Raw genomic sequence first — 13,378 nt, 5'->3', positions numbered from 1 at the left:
CTCCCCCACGCTTCTCGGAAAAACCCCACAATGGCCGCCTCCACCTCGTCCATGTCATCTAGACCATACTTCTCACAAGGGGAGGCCTCCAACCAATAGAGGGGAAAGCGAGGGGAAGAATGCTCATCCAGGAAAAAAGGGTGGTGACCCTCTACGGCTTGCACTTTGAAAAAATAATTTTTGAAGTCATGAAAAGATTCGTCAAAAAGGGTGAAAATTCTCCGACCTTGTATGGCTCGGAAAGACACCCATTGTTGCTTGTTATTTAGCCCACTAAAGGGCTTAGTCATGTGAAAGAGAAAGAAGAAAATCCTCAAAGAGGTCGGAAAGTCCAAAGCGTGACTAACAAACTGATAAATTTTCAGAAAACCCCAAGAGTTGGGGTGAAGTTGGGTAGGAGCAACTCGACAGTGGTGCAAAACAGATATTTCAAAATCCGAAAAAGGAAGAAAAACACCCAAACGGGTGATCATACATTCATACATAAAGAAAAAATGAGGGGCCGCCTCATTGGCCCTCCCAAAACAAATCCGGTCTTCCGGACCCGGGGTTACCAACTCATATTTTGGCTCGTCTTCCTCCGAAGTACAAAGCCTGTGGTGAGTGCGAAGATGAGTAATAAACCCAGCGTCGACCAAGGGTTCCTCCCCAAGGACCGTGACATCAACCCACTGAGAAAGAACATCTACAGAAGCCATTTTCTTTTTTTATAAAAGGTGACAGAAACCTACAAAAAGGAAAAAGAAAAGAAAAATCAAAAAACACGGTCCCTAAAGGGAGGAGATACGAAGCCAAAATCTACAGACCAACCTATCTACCCACAAAACAAAAGCATGCAAACACAAGGCATGACATGAAAGAAGCAAAGCTAACCTTTATCCGAAAAGTGAAGGTTGGAAAAAGCAGAAGTCTCCAAGCACAAGAATGCAATCCCTAAACGCACCCCTAACGGACACGATGCTTGAATAGACGTAACTGTCAGAAACAAAAGGTCGCGAAAATCACGTCGGTTTAAAAAACCCGTGCTTTCTCCAAGAAAGTCGGCTACGAACCCGAGTTAAATACTTGAACCCAAGCCCTAAAGAAGATCTTGGGCTCAAGTAGAGGCACTGTTCATACCCTGGCCCAATGACAAAGGCCCAGGTCCAAATAAAAGGCCTAGTCCGAAGGATTAAGCCTAGCTAAGCACCGACCTTCACATAAGAAGTCGGTGTCAACTACGACTTACTCTAAAGAAGTCGGACATGAGATTAGCTGGCAGATAAACACTCATTCAAATGAGTAACCGCCCCTAAAATCTCTCTAACCGCTTCATAAAGCCATATCTTAACCTCCCTAAGATAATGGGGCGGTTAACACCCAAAAGATACGGCACTACTCCAACGGTGGTTATTGGCTCACCACTATAAATACACTGACACCCCTCAGCTATTTCTAAGCCCAATACTCTCTAGACCTGCTCACACCCTTGCTAACTTAGGCATCGGAGTGTCTTTGCAGGTACCACTCCCCTCTCCTCGTACAAACAAGTCGGGCGGAGTCCCCCGAGCTGCACACTCATTCAGAAACCTCCTCCTTCACACATTTGGGCCAGCCAACGCCATCCATTCTATTAATCTCAGGTTACCCACCGTAACAGTATTAAAGCGTTAGATCTGAAATGTTAAGAGTTTGATCTTTGGTGAACCCCAAAATCAATTTAATTTTTCGGAAAGATGTTTATTATCCCTAGTACTCGGATGGTTATTCTAAATAGTATGGAGGATGTTCATTTTGTAACTCAATAGCCATTGTACAAATAGTCCATTGTCTTTATACGTAACTATATTTTTTATTGTAGTTTAGTGAGAATAGCTGAATTGGTGGCTGAAAAATAATGTACAAATAGTATTTTCTTTTTTTTAATGCATAACATGGTCGTTAAATTTTCTTTTCATCTGAAGAAAAAATTAATGAGCTCAATCCAAAAGCGATAAAAGAGCGACAAGTAATAATATCGACAGACAAGAAATTAACTTATTAGATGCATTAATTATTATTGTTCATCAACATGTAATAACATAACAAATATGATTAATTACTACTGTGAAAATGAAGCAAGCACAATATCACAAAAGTTAAAGTAAAGACGGATCATGTATGTCCTAAAAGGTCGAAATTAAAGCTAAAGTTCGTCCTTGGATTGCTGAAGATCATGGTCTTCACGATTACTGCAAACCCTTGCTTGCTCGTAGATTCTGCCTGGCCTGCAAAAGTAACCCTTCTTAGGCGCACAATGAGAATCCTCCGAGCATATACAGAGCCCTTCCAAGGCACACCCTTCCTTGACTATGGTCAACCCTTCTTTGTTGAGTCCAAGCACTTGGTCCGTCCACTCGCTAGAGAACAGTCCTCTCGTGTCATACTCCTCTTTAATCTTTATAAACTTATCTGAATTTCCGTACTTGCTTATTGCTCCAATAAACCCAACGTTCCTGTTTTTTCCCCAGTGGGGTAACCCTCCGTATTTGAACAACCCAATCTGTTCAATCTCCTCAATTATATCTTCGTAAAGCCTAGGGTTCAGAGGGTCTTTGCTGCGGTAATAGGTGATGTCGAAGTCGACGGCGTCCTCCGTCTTGCCGAGATATGCACTGGAAGCCGTGACATAACGCATGAGGATGCCGTTGTTGATCTCTAAGCCACAGAGCGCCTTTGGCTCCAACTCAACGAGGGCCTGCATGTCTTTGATGAAGTCCTTCAAGAGACTCAATGGAACGCTGAATGCCGTTTGATGATAGAACTCCCCCTTGATTCTCGAATCCCATGGGCATGCTGTGATCAGATTGTCGTTCATGCTGTCCAAACACGTCCCTGATGACTGCATGCGGTTGCTGAATCCAACGATTGGGTACCCAAGGAACACTCCTGTAAAATTACTAATTATTAAATATTAATCAACCTTAATTATTGAACCTTTCTTTTGATGTGAAAACTAGGTGCAGTCGACTTCACATAAAGTTGATACCTGAAAGCCGTTAAATGATTTTACCGATTTGACTAAATTTTCATCTAACGATTCTTAAATATCAACTAAAGTCGACTTCAACTAAGTTTTTACTTTCTTTTATTTAGTATATAGCTAGCTAGTGATGAGTACCATTATTGGTCAATCCATAACCAGTGCCTGCCAGTATTGCCGTTATCAACTTTGCACCAAGGCACTTGCCGTTAGCGTCGCCTGTTTCTTCTTGAACCTCCTCTGTCCCACACAATATGTATTATGTTCAAATTAAGTAAATAAAGATATTTAATTTACAGTAATACTAAAAAAAAATAACAATTAAATTTATTTTATTTAATATCTATAATTATAATTACATATTTATTATATCTAATATTATTTAATATTATTATAACAGGAATGAATAAATATAAAATAAGGTAAGTAATAATTAAAAAAAATATAAAAGAAAATAACATTATATTATATATTTTAGATTAATTTTTTACAAATACTTGAATCAATCATACATCTATTATACATCTGATATATCAATTATGAAAAATGACAATTTGATAATATAATAATTGCCAGTTCATGGCTAAATTTTTTAAATATTGGTCAAAGAGTGTATTATACTAGATTATTTGACTTTAGATAAATTTACTTCTGCAATGAAAAAAAAAATTACCTTTAAAAAAAAAACAAAAAAGTCATTGATGTTTTGTTTAAAAATTTTTTTTAATTAATTTTAAAAAAATCTCATTGACATTTTGATTAAAAAATATTTTTTTATTTTAAAAATTACTAAACCACATTGCCGTTTTATTTTTTATATTTTTAAATTATTAAAATAAAAAATAGCACCCCCTTTTATTTTTTTAAATTATGAAAATAAAAAATAGCGTTGCCATTTTATTATTTTAACGAATTTAAAAATTAAAATTATAGCGGCCCACAATTCAATACGATATACATAATGGGTTAATTTTTGGAGGGATTTTGTTAGGAAGACAATTATTGTTAATGTGAACAATAAATTTTAAAATTAGTTCAATAAAATAAAAATATATTATATCTCTAAATTACTCACCTAAATCTTAATATTAGAATAATCATTTGCACATCTAATAAATTTCTTTTTTAAAATAACACCTATTTGAACTCAATATTAAAGACAAATTAAAATCTTTAATTTCTTTTTTCTTTATATAGAAAAGATAACTGCAAGTCAGATAGAGACAATAGGCGACTAGCTAAGAATAGTATTATTATACAAGCATGCATATGGTAGGTATACTCAACTATAGCCAATTAGCAAAATTGAATAAAGCTGTTATTTGCGCATGAGAGATCTAGAGTTAAATAATAAGGAACACGAATGATTATGCAAGTGGAAAAGTATTAATACTAATATATTATCTGTCAATTTATTATCAATAATAATTAATTATTATATTTTAAATATATGTATAAAAAGATACATCTAAAAAATATATATATAAAGATATTTTTATTAGACACAGTTATAAAAAATATTTTTATTAGATATATTTATAAAAATATTTTCATTAAACATAATTATAAACAAGAGTTGACAGAAAAATTGACAGAAATATTATTAGTAACGTAATAAAATTATTATGCAAGTAGGTAGAATATTAATATCGTTACTGCTCCTTTAATTTAGTTACGTACTGTTATTATATATATATAAAAGTGACAAATATTTGATAATAAAAAATAATTAATTAAAAATAGTAAAAATTTATTTTATTTAATATTTATTAATTATTATAATAATTAATGAATGTTGAATAAAGTATGATATTGTATTGCAATTTGGCAACGGATAAAGGAATGGATCTGACCTGTGGATCTAACAACAGCTAATGTGGCTGAGAGAGTGGGGCGAAAAGGGAGGAAATCATTAATCCATTGCCAGAAGTATTAAGGGGGACACGGTCATCAATTCTATAAACGGCCTTCTTCTGACTTGGGTACCATGTTACGTCCGCAAATTCATGCTCTCTTCCAAATCTAATCAATTCTTCCCCCAAATCATTATCATCTTTCGTCAAGTACGTAAGTGATCGCTTGAACATTGGTTCTAATTTCAGGGTAACCTGTAAAAACCAACGTATGCATATATAATAACCACTGAAATTGTTAAGGAGATAAAAACACGCTGAAAACTGAGATGTAGTCGATTTTACGTGAAGTTGATATCTGATGACCGTTAGATGATTTGACTGATGACTAAATTTTTATCTAACGACTATGAGATATCAACTTCACATGAAGTCGACTTCATCTGAATTTCTATCTAAAAAAATTGTTAAAATTTATTTATTTAATATTTATTAATTGTTAAAATAAATTCTGATTGTGTTTGATTAATTTTTTTATTATTAAATATTTTTGGATAAGTACGTACTATATCCGTATTTATTACTCTTTAATTTGGTGGTATTATTGATGCGCGCAAGATAGATCATTAATTAAAGAGTAATGTCAGGGGCCATTAATTTTTGTGATTGTTAGCCATCAACTAGGCATCAATAATAATTTAATGGTATAAAATTGATGTGAGATTTTATCCAATGATTTACCTTCCTCTACTGATTACCAAAATTTAATAAAACTGATGCGCTAGACTTTTCCTTAATTAAAATAAAATGGCTGTATGTCTTCTAATTAAGATACTTGTACGCACGTCGCACATACAATAATTTACTTATAACTTTCTGCATACAAGTTGTCATTGCTCATTAATTACTTAGAGGTGAAAGTCAAAGGCTTCTCTATTATAAGTTTTCATCAATTCAAAGTACTAATGAATAGTTTATATAAAAGAAGGGGACTTTTTGCTACCTATAATTTTTTTAAATTACTTAAAAGTAGAAATAAAAAAAATAAAATTCATTATTTTATTTTTAAAGTTTATGTCTAAAATTTACGCACTATAAAAAACACCATATATTGGATGTCTATAGAACTTTTTGTCAAAAAAAATATTGTAATAAGATAGAATTTAATCCTTTATTTTTAAACTATACAAGTAAATTTTAGACGATATAAAAGAGATTATATATATGAAAATATTTGGCTAAAGTTTGGAGGCCAAATGTAATGACCTATATTTTTTAAAATTTAAATATAAATAAATTATAATTTATTTTATTAATTTTCATGATAACAAAAATATATATAAAAATAAACAATCATAATTTGTTTTTTACTTTGGCCTATTTTAATGCTTTCACTAATTTTAGTTATACTAGTTGTATAATTTTAGATACAATAAATATATAATTATAAATATTAAATTGAATAAATTATTTTAATTATTATTTTTCTAGTATTATATATATATATGAGTAATATTTTTTCTACATCTAAATTTTGTTTGTTTGAAATGCCGATTTAGATTTAAAATAGAAAATATGAGATAATAGGTAAAAGTGAGCGATCAAAAAGTGAAAACTACAGTCTAACTAATGATTATAAATTAAATGTGTAATAATAGTGAGTTGAAATAAACCCTACCTACTATATGAACATTATTTTGCGTGCATACTTGGAGTATTTATCGTACAATTTCTCTTTTCAAACAAAGTATATATAGATTTGCGGAGTTGAATATTGATTCTAAAACTTATATATATATATATTAAATGTGTAATAATAGTGAGTTGAAATAAACCCTACCTACTATATGAACATTATTTTGCGTGCATACTTGGAGTATTTATCTTACAATTTCTCTTTTCAAACAAAGTATATATAGATTTGCGGAGTTGAATATTGATTCTAAAACTTATATATATATATATTAAATGTGTAATAATAGTGAGTTGAAATAAACCCTACCTACTGGGTAAAAGGGAAAAAATCCCTTTAAAAGTAACCAATATTATTGATTAATTATTTATATTTGAAAAAAATAAAGAAAAAGCTAAATTTTGAAAATATCAACTAACACTTCTTTAGACAAAATTAGTAGTAAGAAAAGCCAGACAAAAAAAAACGAATAAATGATCTAAATAAGTTAGCCTGTTTAATTTCATAAAAACTCATTTAAATTATTAGATATAAAATGAACCACACGCTAAGGCATTTAATCTTCTATAAATAAGAAAAGAGTTGTGCTAACGTATATACCAAAATCAGTTATTAAAATTAGCTACTAATATAAAATACATGCTAGAATATAAATACATATTAAAAATAAATTAAATTATATATAATATATATATTTATACATAAATATATTAGTGGCTGATTTTAGTATACAAATAGCATTTTTGATAAGAAAATGAATAAAATACATATATACACGTACCCGAGAAATAACTCCAAGAACCCCTAAAGAAACTCTGACAGCATTGAGGTGTTGATTATCATCATCAGATTCAGTAAGGACCCGAACCTTAGCATAGCCATCTTCAGGTCCCGAGGGGCTAACTATTCGAATCTCCGTGGCATACTCATGAACCGCGCTTCCCTTATCCCACAAGGTGCTTCCATGGGCTCCGGTTGCCATGAGTCCGCCAATGGTAATACCCCACCAATAGGGAGTGTAGGGCAAGGCAAGTCCAGCCTCCGCAGCCTCGGCGATGATCTGCCGGAGCGTGACGCCGCTCTCCACCGTGATGGTCCTGGCCTCTGCATCGACCCTGAGTACCTTGTTGAGATTGTTGGTGCTTATGAGCAAGCCGTCTTTGCCGTCCGGGCATGCCAGCTTGGGGATGCTGTGGGAGTAGCGGGTGGCGGCTTTCATCTTTCTGTTGTTCTTGGTGGCCGTGGCCACTATGGATATCAGCTCTTCCTCCGTGCTTGGGTACTTCACCTCTCCTGCTTCACATATGCTTCTGTCAGGGAATATGCCAATGGAGTTGGTTATGGTGCAGTTTGTGTTCTTTGATGTGCACTTCACTGGATCCTCTGGAGGACTTGATATTACTCCATTATTCATACATAGGATCGTTATTACTAAGATGATAACGTGACTGGATTTCATCTTTCTAGAGGACAGCATTCTATCTTGTATTTTGTGATAATGTTAGTTATAGCTAGATTATTATTGCTGAACTCTGATTATCTCGTATGTATATTTATATAGGGGGGGAGAGGTTTCGTCCTTCGTTGTTGGTTTCGTGGGTTGGAGGGGTGATGATGATTGATGAGCATAAACTATTATTACCCGTATAAGCCTTTGTACTAATACGGAGAGAAATGTAACTATGAACCAAAGACTATATTATTTTTGAAGGATCGTGAAAACATCTAAAATTAATTAAAAATAAATATTTAAAATTTAAGAAAAAATATTTAAAATTAAATAAAAATAAACATCTAAAATTTAATAAAAAAGAGATATCTAAAAGAACTATATTACACATTTAAGTATTTTTTCATCCAAATTTTGTCTAAGTAGGTCCAACACCAACAAAAACCACTCTCATTAAAAGAGCGTCATTACACGTGTTTTATCTTCTTCTTCTCCCCGTACTTCTTCTTCTTCTCCCCTGCGTTTCTTCTTCTTTCAAATACACGCATATGTCATATTCTTCTTCTTTCAAATTCACGTATACCTCCTCCTCCTCCTCCTCCTCTTCCTCCTCTTCCTCCTTCTCTTTTTCTTCTTCTTCTCTTTTGTTATCGTCTTTATCAACAATACCAACATTTTGCTAATGGATTATTTTTTCAATCGAATTGAATAGAATGCAATTGCTAAATTGAATTGAATTGAATCAAATTGAATGGAAGCAGGTGTTCTAAATCTGAATTGAATTGATAATCTTTAAATTGTAGACAGAGGTGTTTCAAATTTGATTTTATATAATGAATTATGTTTCGTTCATTCAGTACTATACAATTGTTTCACCATGAGTACGTGTTCGGTTCATTATGCAGAAAGTTGAATTTAATTTTATATAATGGATTATGTTTCGTTCATTCAATACTATACAATTGTTTCACCATGAATACGTGTTCAGTTCATTATGCAGAAAGTTGTTCGAATTTGAATTTATATAATGGATAATGTTCCATTCAACTCCGCCTATGTTACACTTGCGGTACATAGCCGGTCCCAAGCCCGGATAAAGGAGGAGGGTTGTGTTAGGTCTTCGGCAACCAACGTAAAAATATAGCCGAACCCCCCATGACATAATGTTCCATTCATTTAGTACTATATAATTGTTTCACCATAATAACATGTTCGGTTCATTTCTATACAATTCAAAACTCTTCCTCCTCACCTTCTACTGCTTCTTCACAAGGGACAGAAGGACAAAAAGACACAAAAAAAAATACCGCAGCAACAACAACAAAAGAATGACGATAAGGAGAAAACCGTGAAGAAGAAGGAGGAGAATGAGGTGGAGGAGAAACGCAAAAAAGAAGACGAAGAAAAAGAAGACGCTCTGTGTGTAAACGAGCATGAGAAGAAGAAGAAGCACGGGAGTAGAAGAAGAAGAAGAGAAGAAGCGTGAAGAAAAAAGAAAACGGAAAAAACGCGTGACCTAAAATTACTCTTGAATGCTAAAATTGTTTAGATGTAGAGAATATCTCTATCTAAAATTATTTTAAAAATTTAAAATTTAACAAAATGACACATCTAAAATATTTAAAAAAATAAAAAATTAAAAAAAGAAACAACCAAAACTATTAAAAAAAACATCTAAAACATAAGAAATAAAAACATCCAAAATATATAAAAAAAATACATTCAAAACTTAAGAGAAAGAAATATCTAAAATTAGTTAACAAAATCATCTAAAACTTTAAGAGGAAGAGGAGGAGGTGGAAGAGAAGGAGAAGTGTGTGGCAACTGGTGTGCAAGTGATGGGTGGCACGACGAGCACAGTGTGCAACGGATTGGTGCTCGGGAGTGCACAGATGATAGGTGGTGCGGATTTGACAAAGAAAAAGAGGAAGAAGAAGATGAAAAAAGGGAATAAAAAGACGAATGTGCGTGGTGCAAATATTGAGGGCGCGTTTTTTAAAGTTAAAAAGTTTTGAAATTTAAAAGTTTTTTGGAAGAGAAAAATTAGAGAGTCATTAAAATTTATTATTTTTTATTATTAATTAGTCATTAATATTTAAAAGTATGAAATAAAATATATTGTTGGATTATTATACTAACAAAACTAAACTAAATGAATCGAATTAATAATTAAGTGATGATCAAAAATAATAAATCATCGTCTCCAACATTTCTCTTTTTAAAGTTTAAAAAATAATAATGTTAGAAAGATAAAAAAAAATTAATTAAAATTTATCCTATTTAATTTTTATTAATTATTATAATAATTAATAAATATTAAATAAAATAAAATCTTAAATATTTTTATTTAAAAAATTGGTTCAAATGGACTGTAGTTCTATTAGGCTGCGTTTGTTTACAGAGATAACACTGAGACATAGACACAGAGACACAAAATTATGTTTGGCAGAGGAGATATGGACAAAGATAGTATGTTCTGAGACACTAAATTAGTGTATTTTGTGTCCATCATGACAGGAAAGACACATGGACACTAATAAAGGGCACAACTTATTTTTCATTCTTTTTTTTATTATTTTTGTTAATTTTTCATAATTATATTTATTATTATTATATTTTTCATCTCAAATTTTTTGAATAAAAAATTGAGAATAAATTAAATTTTTATAATTTGTTTTAATTTATCACCAAACAGAATACAAGAACACAAAATTTTGTATCTATGTCTATCAATATTTTGTTTTGTCCTATCCTCAATGTCTTATCCTATCATGTTCTATAATTAATATTTAATTATAACATAATATATCGCGTGGAGCAATTTGGTCATTGAACACATGAATTAATAAGGCGTGTATCTAGTAATATATTGACGTGTTAGTCGCCCTTCTTTCAGTTCTTTCACTTCCTTGCACATATAGCTTTACGAGAAACTCGGTTGGTAGATATTCATGCAGGTGGGCAAATTAAAAAATAATATTTATATTTTTAATATATTTTTTTTCCACATCAATAGTCTACTAGTAGATTTTGAATGCAATTTCTTTGCAAACCGACAGATCTATATAATGACGCACTATATTGTCTCTGTTATTAATAATTTTACAGAACGAATAATACAAACTTATCTTATTTAATTTGATATATATAATTTTATATATAATATTTAAAATTATTTATTTATATATCTAAAATTATTTATTTGTTATTGTTTCTGTATAGATACTTTGAGGAAAACTCGGCCTCTGTAAATCGACGCCGAATTATTCCTTTTAACGTCGATCTATGAATTTTTGAGAAGTCCGAGCTTGCACTTACAAAGAGTGTGATCTAAAATAAGGGGAGTGTACTTGTAAAGGCACTTCAATGCTTAAGTTAGTATTTAAAATTCAACGTGTCTTTTAAAATAGAAGATCATACCTTTTATAGGTGAAATCATAAGGTCGGTTACGTTTCTATTTTATTGTCTAAATTGAAGAGCAATAATAAAGGTGTAATGGATGATGATATATGATCGGATGTTTTGACTCTAAGATGTAGTCCGTTGAGTCCACTTGTAACGTGTAATGCCGAGTTATAACGTAAGTTCGCCGAGTTATGACACATAATGCCGAGTTATAACGTCGGATTTGTAACGGTCGGATCATAGCTCCCAAACTTAGCCTGGGAATAAATTTAATGAAACAAGTTGAGCTTTTAATGAGTTATATAGCTCGACGAGTTTAGGTTGCCCTTAGAGCCCCTAGTTCAAGGTGTTTTATTAAACAGATATTGAAACTACACAATGATATAATTAGGAGAGAGAAAAAAATAAATGCATGTTTAATGAACGTGCGTGTTTCCAATGCAGACTCATTGGGTTTGATGTAACTGATGGGACAGGAGACAGTGAAACTGAAATTTAGTTTAAGTGTGTTAATTAAAACACTTTGGAATCCTGAAGGTTTGCATTTTGCTGCATTATTGTTTTAGAAGCATTTTGAAGAAAAAAATGAGCAAAAGAGGTATATATTAATCCCTTATCTTGTCTTCTCAATTTCAATTATGTGATTCGTGTTCTATTCTTCTTCTTCTTCACTGTTATTTTTTAATGGGTTTTGAGAAAAAGAAAAAGGAAAAGATAGATTGATCTTACGATTTGGTAAACGACAATGTGAGGAGTCGTGCTTCATTGTTTCTGAATGAGGGTGCTGTAAATGAAATAGACAAGGCTAGGATTGTGAGGGTTGGCTCTGGAGTACGATTAGAGTTACTCCTATGTTCTGAAAATGATAGGGTATTCCACAAGGGAAGGGTTTTGAACATTTTTTTATGTATAGATGTGTGTTGGAAGAACTGAAGGTGAAACTTCCTTTTAATGATTTTCAGTGTCAGGTGCTGAAGCAGTTGAACTGCGCACCTTCTCAACTGCATTCTAATGGGTGAACTTTTCTTCGTGCGTCTGAAATTCTTATGAAAATTTTGGAGGAGGAACTATTGGTGGAGCTATTTTTCTCTTTGTTTCAGGCTAAGAGAGTGTGAAAATGTGGGTGGGTGAATTTGAATAGTTCACCGAGATTTGTGATTTTTAAGCTGTATAAATCGTTCATTAAGAAATTTAAGGAGATGTATCTGAAGGTTACTAGTGCTGAGGGGACTTTTCTTTTTATGTTGATAAGTATTTAGGAGAAAAATTTCTAATGTGGTGGTGTTCGGAGCATAACAATATTTTGAAGCCCAAGATCAATAAACCGAGATGAATGTATAATTAAGTTTTTTATAGAAGTTATTGAACAAAATGAGTTTATATCAATTTTTGATTTGCTGCAATCATTCAATTTGAATTACAATTAATTGATTGATAAAAATTATAATAAATTATATGATATTTAAATAATTAATTAATTAATTAGTTTATGTAATTAATTTATTATAATAAATTATATTTAATGAGTTAAAAAATAAATCAAAAAATACGTTTAAAAATGTATCACATTAATTTTATTATTAAGTAAGAAATTTAATTTTTAATTTTTATATAATAAAATGGACGGGTAGAATAGACTAGGCACACCGTGAGTATTGAAGAGAGAAAAGTTTAAAAATTAATCATTTTATTAAATTTTGATCAATATATAACTAATAAAATAAAAATTTTATATCATTAAATACATCATTAATAACTACTTAATGATTACAAATCATGTGGCCGCTAACACTCCTCGTCAAAGAGTTTTAGCCGCCAATTACATCTTTTATTTGTAACTTAATTAGATGACTAGTAATATACTAATAAGGGATTTACCTTAGCTTAAGCAACGATGGTTCATGGTTGGTTTGGTGAGCATACAATGTGATCCTAAGCCTAAGAGTGCATTAATTAAACCGGGTTTCTGAGAGAC

General features: G+C 31.7%; 1 protein-coding gene across 1 annotated transcript; it reads right to left on the bottom strand.

Moving 5' to 3' along the window:
• Positions 1 to 2,010: 2,010 nt before the first annotated feature.
• LOC107491831 (probable L-gulonolactone oxidase 6) lies at positions 2,011 to 8,123 on the bottom strand. The gene is given in 5 exon segments (XM_016112748.3): positions 2,011 to 2,907; positions 3,140 to 3,241; positions 4,855 to 4,914; positions 4,917 to 5,109; positions 7,329 to 8,123. Coding segments are annotated over 5 exon segments (1,794 nt in total). The 5' UTR covers positions 8,025 to 8,123; the 3' UTR covers positions 2,011 to 2,164.
• Between the last annotated feature and the right edge of the window lie 5,255 nt (positions 8,124 to 13,378).

This window comes from Arachis duranensis, chromosome 6 (genome assembly GCF_000817695.3).
Source record: "Arachis duranensis cultivar V14167 chromosome 6, aradu.V14167.gnm2.J7QH, whole genome shotgun sequence".
Lineage (NCBI taxonomy): Eukaryota > Viridiplantae > Streptophyta > Magnoliopsida > Fabales > Fabaceae > Arachis > Arachis duranensis.
The sequence above is the reverse complement of the archived record's forward strand: the minus strand, read 5'-3'. Positions and strand labels throughout refer to the sequence as shown.